Here is a 12408-nt window from a genome sequence, read left to right on the forward strand (position 1 = left end):
GGGAAAGAGACAACTGTACAAGTAATTGTGAGATAAGGTAAATGGTGGTACAAAGGAAAGAAGTCACCTCTGGCTGTGGGTATCGGGATGGGTTTTATGGAAAAGCTGATGAAGGTATGAGCTCTGCAGTGTTTCTTCAATTTTAAATCAGGAGAAGGGATTCTAGGCAAAAGAAAGGGTGTGAGCACAGTACGAAGGCTGGGAGACATAGAGTATGTTCAGATAACAGAGTGTTATTCAATTTGGCTGAAGCACGGTACATGCAGGGAAGTTACAGGAGACAGAGCTGGGAAGATAGACTGGGTCACACTGCAAAGGACCCTGAATAGCAAAGAAGTTCCTGCTTCATTTGAGAGGCAACTGGGAACCCTTGGAGCAGGGTGACATGGTCAGCCCCTCGTGTTGGGAAGGATAAGGCAGCAGCTGAGGGAAGGACACAGGGACGGGGAAGAATTGAAAGCCTGGAAGTCCAGCTTCACACGTTTGCCTGAAATAGCCATGGCTGGCGCTAGTGGGGGACCGGACCTGGGGCCTGGCAGTAGGGATGCCTAGGATGGAAGAAATAGAAGGGGACTGTGGACAAGTTGCCATGTGGACATGGGATGAGGTGGCTGAGAAACATGGGGAAGACCAGTGCTGGGTACAGAATTGGGTGTGGAGATGTGGTTGGTCCCCAGAAGGGCAGGGAGGTGGTAAGTGTGAGATGCTGACATTCAGGGCTAGCTCCAACAGGCTGTGGGAAGCCTGAACCTGGTGTAAAGACAGCTTTGAAAACCACTTACTTGTGGTGTCCTGATAAAGTGGTGGATGCAGATGAGAAAGTCAAAGGCAGGAGTGTAGGAAGGGAGAGAAGGGGAGAGAAAGGAGATGGCCAGAGGTAGGATTTGGAGAACACTAGGGGTAGCAGGAGGAGACAGCAGGAGCCCCAGAAAAGGAGCCATCAGCAGGGAGGGAGGGAGCCTTGCCCCAGTGCTATGCCCCCAGGGCGAGGTTAGGGGACCTTCCTTCCACTGTGTCACATACTACCTTGTGCACGGCTCCATCAATACACTTACCACCGTGCATTTTCAAAATATTCTTTTTTAATTTGTACCTTTTGACTCCTCAAAATCTTTTACTTATGCATCTCCACTAGATTGCAAACTCCTTGAGGACAGATTTTTACAGATATTTTTTTAAATTTAGCATAGCCCTGGAACCTGCAGGCACATATTAACTCTTCAATGCATGAACAAACAAGCAGGAGAGCACAGCATCACCAGAGTTAAAGAAGAGGAAACTTCTAGAAAAATCTCAAACATGACAGAAGCTCAAGGAGAAGGCTGATGTAAAAGCAATTTATTTTCTCTAGCCCTGACTTCCCATGTGCCTGTCACTAGCTCCTGGGGGCATCCATAACAAGAACATTCACATTTAAATATCTGTTATCTGGTTTCAAGCTTCAGATTTTACAGTCATCCATCCTCCCACACTACCCAGCAGATACCTTTCTAAACTGATGGGACTTAAGCCATCCCCTGAAGCCTAATAGACTTGCCCTTCTCTGTGCCAAAGGGTGAAGGGAGCACATTCCAGAGGGTGAGATGTGCTGGAACACACCTGGCCCCGCTGTTCCACAGCGAGGCCTGGGGTGAGCAGGAGAGATGTTTCCCTGAACACCAAATCCTGGCCTGGTTCTAAGTAAAGGTGTGCTCCCCTCTGAGCTGCACCACCCCACCCGTGTTTAACCCACTATTCCTTTTCGCCAAAGCAATTAGAAATGTATCAAGTTGGGTGACGCACTCTGATTGAATTAATACAAAAGTTCATATGCACAAATGTGTATCACTAGGCTGGTGAGTTTCTGCAGAATGCAAAACAGTGTTTTACAACCCTGTCTGCATGTTAGAACCCTGATGTCCGGACCCCACCTCCTAAGACACTGATCTAACTAGCCTTGGATGAGACCTGGATGGTGGTGTCATTTTAAACTTCTCAAGGGATGCCAGTGTGTTACAGGACCCAGTAGCTATGTTGTGCTCCCAGACATTCAATAAATAGAAGCTGAATTCAGGTGGGCTGAGCTGTGTGGAAGAGCTGCATTTTGTTTTTCAGGCTCACAGGCACCCAGGATCTCCGAGCACTCTGGGTCGAGTGCCAGAGCTAAGTGGTGTTTGTACTCTGCGTATCCTGGCTAATATATCGGCGGCTAATTGTGCGGTCAGGGGGCCGGGGAGAGGTAAGGGTCATCCCAAAGAACACAGGAAACTGTCCCTCCTAAAAAATTTAGGCTCTGAGCTCCTTTCCTGTCACAAAATGCTTCTGCTCTTTCAAGTCCAAATGGCAGCGAAGTCTCTATGCGTGCTGGTCCTGCTGTTCTCAATGTACCACTGTATTTTCTCATGCCTTCCTTTTCATAGAATCCTTAGCCCCTTCAGATATACTCAGTGGATATACTCAGGGCTTTTCTCCAAGGCAGACCCTTGCTACCAAACCCACAAAGAGACCCCAAAGAGGGGAAATGGAGATACTCTGCTGAAATACCTGTGTTAGCAGCCAGGCCAGGAAGGACTTGGGACCTCAGGCCTTTACTCCAAACCACCCCCACCCAAGCTGGCCCAGGTCCTTAACTCTTGGAAGTGTCCACTTTTCATTCTTAGGAAGCTCATACGTCCTCCAAGCTGTGGGTTTGGGCACAACTGTGATGACTGGGTCTTCCATCAAATATAAATCCTCAAAATGCCATTGGCTAATCAAAGGGAAATGAGTGATTTCCCCTAGAAAATGGTTTTTTAAAAAAACCACACTGTATGCTTCTCAACAAATTACACACTAAAAGTGATTTCTTTCTTTTTTCTAAAGTTTTTAATTAATCTCAATTTATTGCTGCTCTCAGGATTGTCTCTCTAATGTGTCTTTTTGTGGTGCTAATGGCCTAGAAAGTCTGCAGAGGGGTTAGTGACTCCCCAGCCCTCAATCAATTCTTCCTGATAGCTGCAGGCTTAGAAGGCCAAGCGGTCTGACCAGTGCTTGACCTCTCACACAGGGCTCAGACAGGAAGGGATAGAGTCTACATCAGGATGGGGCTCCAGGTGACGTGATAAAGGTCATATCAGGGCTTAGTCCCAAATACTCTCCTTCCCCGATATGAAAAATACAAGTTCTGCCTGTACTCATTTAGTGACTTTTATGCTGATCTCAAAGCATTTGATCAAGTGGCCATTCCCACTGCACAGCAAGGGAGCATCTGAATAGCTGTCCCCACAGAGCCAGGGCCTGGCTCAAGCTGCTCCTTGGTTAGCCAAGTGGATATAAGTGGGTCAACCACATGAAGGATCATCAGTGTCAAAGGAATCTGATGGCATCTGGGTCCCATGTCCTCCTGTACCACTGCTAACACCAGTCTTAAAGTGCAAACAGACCACAAACACTTGCCTTCCAGGTGTGCTGCATCTTCTAAGACCATCCAACATTCAACCCTATCCAACTGATTGCTAATTTTAAATTCTGTTTTATTCCTGGCATAAGGAACCAATGTAAACAATACTCTTTGCAGTCCCTAACTCAGAGACTGAAACTCCAACAGATGTTTCTGGTTTGTGGAATACTAGGAGGATGTTAATGGAAGGTTTCTATTTGAATTTCTCTCTCTTTTAAGAAAAAAGAGGAGGGTCTACCTGGCTGAGATCCAAGCACACATGTGGAATCTTCAGGACAAGTTTTACATGATTCTGGAAGAGAGACACTTACCATTGAAGAAATGGTTATAAGTCAAGACCCTTTTAACACAAGACCAAAGATCTTAAAGGTAACAAGTCAATGCCAGAAAATCAATAAGTAGTAATGTCAATGTCCACCCACCTCCTTGGACTAATGGAGGATTTATATTATGAATGATCACATAAAAACTAAAATACTTAACCTGGTTTTCTATCAGCGAGTGTGATTTCTAGGGAGCCAGAAAACAAAGGTCTCTGATCCCATTTTTCTTTTAATGAGTATGTTTTTGTCAAAGAAAAGAAAGGGGTGGAGGTGCCGGAGGGTAGGTAAAGGAGAATTACCATTTCCAACTGTTTTCCTTACCAAGACAATTATGACCATCATGAGCCAACATGAAGCCATCAAAACAAGTGCAGCGATAATTGCCAGGAATGTTCAAACAGTCATGGACACAGCCTCCATTGAGTTCATTTTCACATTCATCAATATCTGAGGAGTAAAACAGAAGTAAACCACACAAGCACTATTTCTTTAGTGTGGAGAAATATGCATTTACCTTTTAATCAGCCATCCCACATCTAGCAATCTCCAACAAAAGAAAAATAAATATGCATAAGGTTAGTCGCTGCAGCATTTGTAATTACAAAATATTGGAAATGACCTAAATGCCCATGCACAGCAAGCAGTTGAAGAATTAAGGTACATTTACTTGGTGGAACACTATGCAGCTGTTAAAAAGAAACAATGAGATAGATCTCTACGAACTGATTTGGAGTGATTTCTAGAACATACTAATAAGTAAAAAAAAATCAAAATGCAAAAGAGTATCTGTAGTATGTTATCTTCATGTAAAAAATAAGGAGGTACATACACACATACACACACACACACACACACACGAAATTCCAGCACACTTTTTTTGCAGAACTTGACAAGCTTATCTTACAATTTATATGGAAATGCAAAAGACTCAGAAGAGGGAAAACAATTTTGAAAAAAGGAGAACAGATTTGGAGGATTTTCACTTACTATAAAGCTACAGGTATCAAGACAGTGTGTGGTACAGGCATAGAGGCAGACAAATAGATCACTGGAACAGAATCAGAGTCCAGAAATAAACCCTTATATTTAAGAACTTGACTATCTTACAATTTATATGGAAATGCAAAAGACTCAGAAGAGGGAAAACAATTTTGAAAAAAGGAGAACAGATTTGGAGGATTTTCACTTACTATAAAGCTACAGGTATCAAGACAGTGTGTGGTACAGGCATAGAGGCAGACAAATAGATCACTGGAACAGAATCAGAGTCCAGAAATAAACCCTTATATTTATGGTCACTTGATTTTAGACAAAAGTGCTAAGGCAATTTATTGGAAGAAATGATAGTCATTTTAACAAATGGTGCTGAGACAGTTGGGTATCCATATGCAAAAAAGGTTGATTTAGGCCCTTAACTCAGACCATACACAAAAATCACAAAATGCATCAGAGACTTAAATGTAAGAGCTAAAACTAGAACGCTTTTAAGAGAAAATATAAAACTTTCATGAGAAATTCTTTGAGACCTTGGGTTAGGTAAAGATTTTTTAGATACAACACCAGATACAACACCAAACACACAATCCATAAATCTAAAAATTAATAAATTGGACTTTGTGAAAATTTAAAACTTTTGTACTTCAAAAGACATTAAGAAAATGAAGAGAAGTCACAAATTGGTAGAAAATATCTGCAAATCACATACCTTATAAAGGGCTTATAAAGAACTCTTACAATTCAATAAGAAGACAAAAAACCCAACTTTAGAATGGGCAAGAGATTTGAATCAACATTTTACCAGAGACAGTATGCTAATGGCTAATAAGCACATGAAAAAAATGTACATCATTAATTATAATCACAATGAGATACCATTTCACACTCCCTAGAACAGTTATAATAAAAAAGACAGACAATGACAAATGTTGACAAGGATGTAGAGAAATGGGAAACCTCATATACTGCTGATGGTAATATAAGATGACATAATCACTTTGGAAAGTTCCTTGGCAGTTCCTTAAAAGGTTAAACACAAACTTACCGTATGACCCAGAAATTCTACTCCTAGGTATGTATCAAGAGAAATGCAAAATCATGTCTACACAAAGACTTGCAGGTGAATATTCTTGGCAGCATTTTTATTTATAATAACCCAAAAGTAGAAACAACCCAAATGTCCATGAAATACTAGTTAACAATAAAAAGGAATGAAATACCAGTACAGGATGCAACATGGATGAACCTCAAAAACATTATGCTAAGTGAAAGAAGCCAAACACAAAAGACCACATCTTGTACGATTTCATTTATATGAATTGTCCAGAAAAGGCAAATCTACAGAGACAGGAAATAGATTAGTGGTTGCCTGGAACTGGGGCTACGAACAGGGATCTTACTGTGATGAGGAAAATGCTTGAAAACTGTATTATGTGATGACTGCACAACTCAACTAATTTACCCCAAATCATTGATTTGTACGCTGACTTAGAATTGGTGAATTTTATGGTATGTAAATTATAACTCAGTAAAACAGTTAAAAAGAAAATACATATTTAGCTGCTTATTTGTGCAAAAGAAATATAGGAAGGATAAACCAGAAAGCACAGAGATTGGTGACCCATGGTGTGTGGGAGAAGGGGTGGAAATAAGGAGGAACGGGAACAGGAAAGGAATAGGAGGAAGGAGTCACACTTCTCTGAGTTTCTGAACTGCTTTGACTCTCAGAACCATGGTGATGTTTTACATACACACATATCAACCAGGAAACAAGAGTGAGGGTAACAAGAGGGATTAAAAAATGGAACACAGGGCTTCCCTGGTGGCGCAGTGGTTGAGAGTCCACCTGCCGATGCAGGGGACACGGGTTCGTGCCCCGGTCTGGGAAGATCCCACATGCCGTGGAGCGGCTGGGCCTGTGAGCCATGGCCGCTGAGCCTGCGCGTCCGGAGCCTGTGCTCTGCAACGGGAGAGGCCACGACAGTGAGAGGCCCGTGTACCGCAAAAAAAAAACCAAAACAAAAAAAAGGAACACAGAGAGAAACAAATGAACCTAACTGCACTGTAAATGAGTAACACACCACACTGAAGGGGATGGGGAAGAAAAGTACTAGCCTAAGTATGTTTGAAAAATAGTAGCTTGACTGGATGTTATAAGGCCAAGTTCAAAAATAGTTGTATACAAATACTGTACCCTAATTATTAAATCCATTTTACTCCAAGAATTATAGAGTAGTAATTCTGTAAATACTTTATGTGTATACTGGGATTGAACAAATAGGTGCATATATTGCAGATAATGAGAGCCAGGTTTCTCACTGTTGGAGAAAGAAGTTATGAATATGCCAAGAGGGAAGTTAGAATGAATCCTGTGATACTGTTTTGGAATCTGAAGTATCAGTGTAACTCACTGTTTTTAATATATATATAGAAATGGATAGATACAAGGAATAAATATAGATAAGTGTGTATGTGTGGGTTAGTATACATACATATATTTCCTAGCTCTGTCCACTGAGAGAGCCTAGGAGGCATGACATCTCAGTAACAATGAAAACACCAAGCATCCAGATCTTGGTTTCTATACATCGTTTTCCAATAAAAGGAAAACCAGTGCTCCTGGAGAAGTAATTGATTCCAGGGCTGGGGAGGGGAAAATACAGGTTGAGGCTGGAGCATTTTGTGGTACCAGAAAATTAGGAATTTCTCAAAAAAGGATGGAGGCATGTCAACAGGACACAGGAGACCATGTGAAGGAGCTCCCAATGGCTAAAGGTGGAACAACTTGAGCCAAAAATAAATAACTATATAATTAAATAAACACCCGTGAGTCCATACTGGCATAAATACATAAACACATAAATCAATGCATAAATAAACGGGGGAGGAGGGACAGATCTTCCTTACAGAAGAATCCCAATTAATAGATGTGTAAGGAACTAGAGAAATACAAAATTACCGAGAGTCACATATCACAGTAATAATTGTTGCAGGCGAGATCCACAGTTGGATGCTAAAATCAGCATAGGCTGAAAGTATCTGCCCCGAGATATATATATACTGAAAGGGGAAAAAATAGTAACTTTGTAGTGGAGAAACCCAGAATACACCATTGTAACCAGATGATCAAGATTAACATCACCTGTAGTGGGAATGCTGCCATCATGTGCCCTAGATGTGATGCGCTGAAAAGCACACAATAGCACTTCTGTAGCAGCTTTGCCGAAAGCTTCACTTTTGTATTACTACAAATGCGTAACCTCAATTTTATCGAGAGAAGACACAGGACATTCTCTTATCGCGTCAGTTCCTACCATACTACTTCTTATCGTGTGAAAACATAAGGCCGACAAAAGAACTGAACAGTACTCATCAATGTATCACTGCCATGAAAGACCAGGAAAGACTGAGGAACTGTCACAGAATGGAAGAGACAAAGGAGACAACAGTTAAATGTAATGTGGGACTTTGAGTTGGATTCTGGAAGAAAAAAAAAATAGAAAAACTGCTAGGGAAAAACTGGTGACATTTGAGTAAGTCTATAGTTTAGTTAATAATATTGTGCCAGTGTTAATTTCCTGGTTTTGATACTGTACTACGGTCATATAAATTGTTAACATTAGGGTAAGATAACTGACAGACATATGTGAAGAATTCTGCACTAGTTTTGCAAATTTTCTGAAGTCTAAAATTATTTCAAAATAAAAAGTAAAAAAACAAAATACAAAGGCCAAGTCTAGATTCATCCCTGTTAAACCTGATTCAGTTGCTTAAACTGAGAAATAAGGACCATATAATTAATACTGACCACTGAAACATCCCCTCCCCAAAGTCTGGGATATAAGCAAAGATCATTTAGCATAAAACATCATTTACCTAAAGCCACTTCTGAATCATATTATTTTTAAAATACTTATTCAGGGCCCATACTTTCATTTTTCCAACATTTTGGCAGAAGAAATTTGTGGAGGATAAAATTCTGTTCTCTCTGAGCAAACCAGTTCCCATCCTTGAACTTAAATAGGGGCAAGTGACTTTGGTGATAATCACAGCACAAATGATACCACAGATTGGACCCAAGAGGCTTAAAAACTAATAAGCCAGGAAATACACATAAAAGAGTTACATCTTTGATTATATTTTTGAATCTTTGCAATCCCCATTTTCTTTCCTTTTCCTTCCTGGAAGAAAGTTTCCATTTCTGGATCCCTGTACCAGAAATCCAAACTAAACAGGGTCATCCTTATTCACTAGGTTTATAAACACTACAAGTATTCAGAAGATCAAATCCTTCTTAACAGGGAGAATATATGCTCTCTGTTAATAGTGATTACCTGGGGATAAATAGGAAGGTCTCTAGTTTTCTATTTTACACATTTTTGTATTTTTTGTATTGACTTTCTATAACAATAATCACATATTATTTTAAAACCAATTTAAAGGTATAAAAACAGCGATGCCAGTCAATCATTATTTTAAACTAAATAGTAGGCTTTTCACTCTAAACTGTTAGCAATTCAATTTCTTATTTGTGATAAGCCAAACTCAACAGCTAAGAATAACCAAACTTTTGCCACTTGTCATTCAACATTATTTACTAAATAAGTACTTTATCCAAAAGAAAACTTGGCATGGTTTCTACCCCCAGAGAGCATACAGTGACTGAAGGTCACAGTGAAAAAGTGAACATTTTTTTCCCCAAACAGGGTACCAACATGTGTGAATTCCAGTACTGTAAATAGAATATTTAATACGGTGAGGATGTGGTATGGAGGAACTGGCAGAGAGATGTTTCAGAGAGAGTACTCTTTTGGCCTCCCATGATGTAGGGCAGATAGAGAGAGAGAGATGGCTGTCTGTCTCTGGGAAAATAGGAGCCTGAAGAAACAGAAGGGCTTTATGGATGGACCACCAATTCCACTTGCTGCGAACCTGACCAGGAGCACGTCTCCATTGATGGGAGAGGCAGGAGTTTTGCTCCTCCTGCACAAAGGAGACCATAAATTTATTAGGATTTCTCACCCAACCAAAGAGGGACACCAGGAGGCTGCGTGAACAGCAGAGACGTGGGGTCAGGGACAGAGCTAGAGTGAGGATCTGACTTTTTTTCACCTGCCAGCTAATTGTGTGATCATGCCCACAACCCCTTTCCCGATTCCCCTGAGCCTCAGTGTCCCCGTCAGTAACACGAGGGAGAGGATTGGCTCACAGCTCCCTGAAAAGCCCTGCCAGCTCCAACATGCCAGTTTCCATGCCCCAAGCAGCCTCTTCCTATGAGAGTCCAGTCTGCAGCTAGCTCTCAATGACAGAGTTCCTGACACTGAGCTGATCCCCCGTGGCCCAGAACAAAAAATGGCAAAGTCCAGACTTCAGGCTCCCAGATCTGGAGCTCTAAGGGCTTAAAATATCCCTCCACACATCTTTCCAGGGCCAACTTGCAGCTCCAAATGAGGCAGGCTCCTGGTGCAGCTCTAAAGCTTGGCAGGTCACAACGCCAAACCACCCGAAGTCAAGGACAAGATAGAGCCACCAGAACCTCAGGGGAGGGCAGGACTCTGGCACTCAGACTTCAGAGCAAGGGTGCTGCCCCAGGGAGGTACAGGATCAGCACAGGATCAGCCCTGTTCTGGCAAGCATGGCTCTCCTGATCAACACGGCTGCTGACTTTCTGCCCCTAAACTGAGTGGGACCAAAAGATACTAAAGCAGCGCTTTTCCTTTGCAGAAGCTAGACAAAAGGACATTTCAGAGCCAGATAAAACTGTATGATCAGCTCTCGGGAAGACCTGATGTTCCCTGTTTTTTAAGGATCTGACATGCAATTCAGAGAGTAGGTGATGTGACCCGGGGTGGGGGTGGGAGGGCTGTTGAAGCACTTTTACCAATGCAAGTGGCCACGACAAGAGCTGAGGAGGTAGGGAGCTTCCCCTGCTGGCCCACCCACTGCTGGTCCCCAAGTCACTTACCCTCACACTGCCTGCCCTCCCCTTGGTAGCCAGGCCTGCAGGAGCACTTATAGGAGGTGGGTGTGTTCTGACACAGGGCATTGGTGTGGCAGTCATCTAGCCCCTGGGCACACTCGTCCACATCTGCAAAAGAGCACAGCAGCTCCTGATATGGTACCCCAAGCCCCGGTGACCTGGCCTTGGCCCCTCTGTAGCATCATCTCCCACCAGCCCATCCCACTTCATGCCTCGCCAGCTAAACTGCTTCCGAGCCCCTGGGATGAAGTGGACCATGTCCAGGCCCCTGTTTCCAGGCACAGCCTGTTCCCTCTGACTGGGATACCCTCTCCACTGGCCTTCACGACTCAGCTCAAATCCACCTCCTCTAGGAAGCCTGCCAGGACCCCAGAGTGTAGGTGAGGTGTCCCCCAGGATATGCTCACATATCACATTGTCACTGTTTTCCTGCCTGCCTCCCCATCTAGATGGTGTCTTGATTACAGATTGGACCTGTGTCCCGGAGGCAAAGCACAGTGCCTGGCACATGAGTAGGCGATGGTAAAGGCTGCTGAAGGAAAGAGCAAGTTGGCAAAAATGCTCTGAAAACCGAGCAGTGTCTGTCAGCTTTCTCAGGGTTTGGGGTATGGGGGGAAAGCTCACCCTGGGCTCTGAGAACACCATCCTGAACCCTCAGACCATGCAGAGAGGTAATGGTGCCCCCCCTCCACCCCTTCACCGCTGCCCACCCTCTCAACCTGGAAACCGGCCTTGGCAGAAGCCCTTCTTTGGCTGATACCCCTTCCAGGATGTTAATTAAAAACAAAAGAGTTTTGAAAGTATTCCAAGTCCAGTTAGTGCACAACGGGTACTCCCAGATTCTCAAGCAGCAGCTGTTCCACAGATAGAAAAATCCCTGGAGCCGACCCTGAAGCCCCCAGGAGAGCTTCCCGGCCTCAGAAGAAAGGAGCGCGGCTGCCATAACCTCACTATGGACCGCGGCCGGAGCCCTCAGTTTCCCCATCTCCGCAAGGAGACTCCAAAGCCCTGCTCCCCGCTCAGCCCGCGCGAGTCTGCCCAGCAGGCGCTCCCCGCGGATCAGGGCGGGAACTGTCATCAGCCCCGGGTCCGAGGCCGGGCCGCGCACTCAGGCCCTGGGCCTCTGGCCCGCGCGGTGGCAGCGCCTCTGCCTGGCCTGCGGGTGCGGCCCCAGGGGAAGGGGGGCCACGCGGAGCTCCGCAGCCGAGCCCCGGCCCCACTTGCCCCGGGCGCCCCGCGAGGGTCACGGGACCCCTTCTCGTCGCCCTCCCTGCCCGCCGTGCCAGGTGTGCCCCCGCGGCCGGACACTCACCCTCTGGCGGCCCCGCGGCGCGGCCCCAACCGGGCGGGACGGCCGCCGTCAGCAGCAGCGGTAGCAGCAGCGGCAGCAGCTCCCGGGCCGCCCAGGGGCAGCCAAGGCCCGCGACCCCCATGGAAGGCGCGGCGACTGCGGGCAGACTGCGAAGCGCGGGCGGCGAGCGCGGCGGCGGCTCCGGGAGGTGTGTGCGGGCGCCCTGCCCGCCGCGCTCTGACACCCCCGGCCCGGCCCCGCCCGGCCCCCGAGCCCCGGCCTCATTTTCACACAGTCCTCCCCGGGCCGCCCCTCTCGGCCCCCTCCCTTCCCCCTCCCGGCCGGGGCGGAGGGGGCGCGGCCGCGGTGGCCGGCTGTCAGCCTGGCGGGGTCGGGCCCG

The 12408-nt window shown here is 45.1% G+C and overlaps 1 protein-coding gene across 2 annotated transcripts in view; it reads right to left on the bottom strand.

Moving 5' to 3' along the window:
- The window catches only part of SCUBE2 (signal peptide, CUB domain and EGF like domain containing 2), a 63817-nt gene extending 51597 nt beyond the window's left edge, over positions 1–12220 (bottom strand). For both annotated transcript variants that reach the window (XM_007459858.1, XM_007459857.1), the window contains exons 1-3: positions 12030–12220; positions 10703–10825; positions 4063–4188 (exon numbers count right to left, since the gene is read on the bottom strand). In XM_007459858.1, the coding sequence (XP_007459920.1) occupies positions 4063–4188; positions 10703–10825; positions 12030–12150 (370 nt within the window). In that variant the 5' untranslated portion in view covers positions 12151–12220. The remainder of the gene's footprint in view (positions 1–4062; positions 4189–10702; positions 10826–12029) is intronic.
- Positions 12221–12408: the final 188 nt, after the last annotated feature.

The sequence above is a fragment of the Lipotes vexillifer genome, unplaced genomic scaffold (genome assembly GCF_000442215.2).
Source record: "Lipotes vexillifer unplaced genomic scaffold, Lipotes_vexillifer_v1.1 scaffold61, whole genome shotgun sequence".
NCBI lineage: Eukaryota > Metazoa > Chordata > Mammalia > Artiodactyla > Lipotidae > Lipotes > Lipotes vexillifer.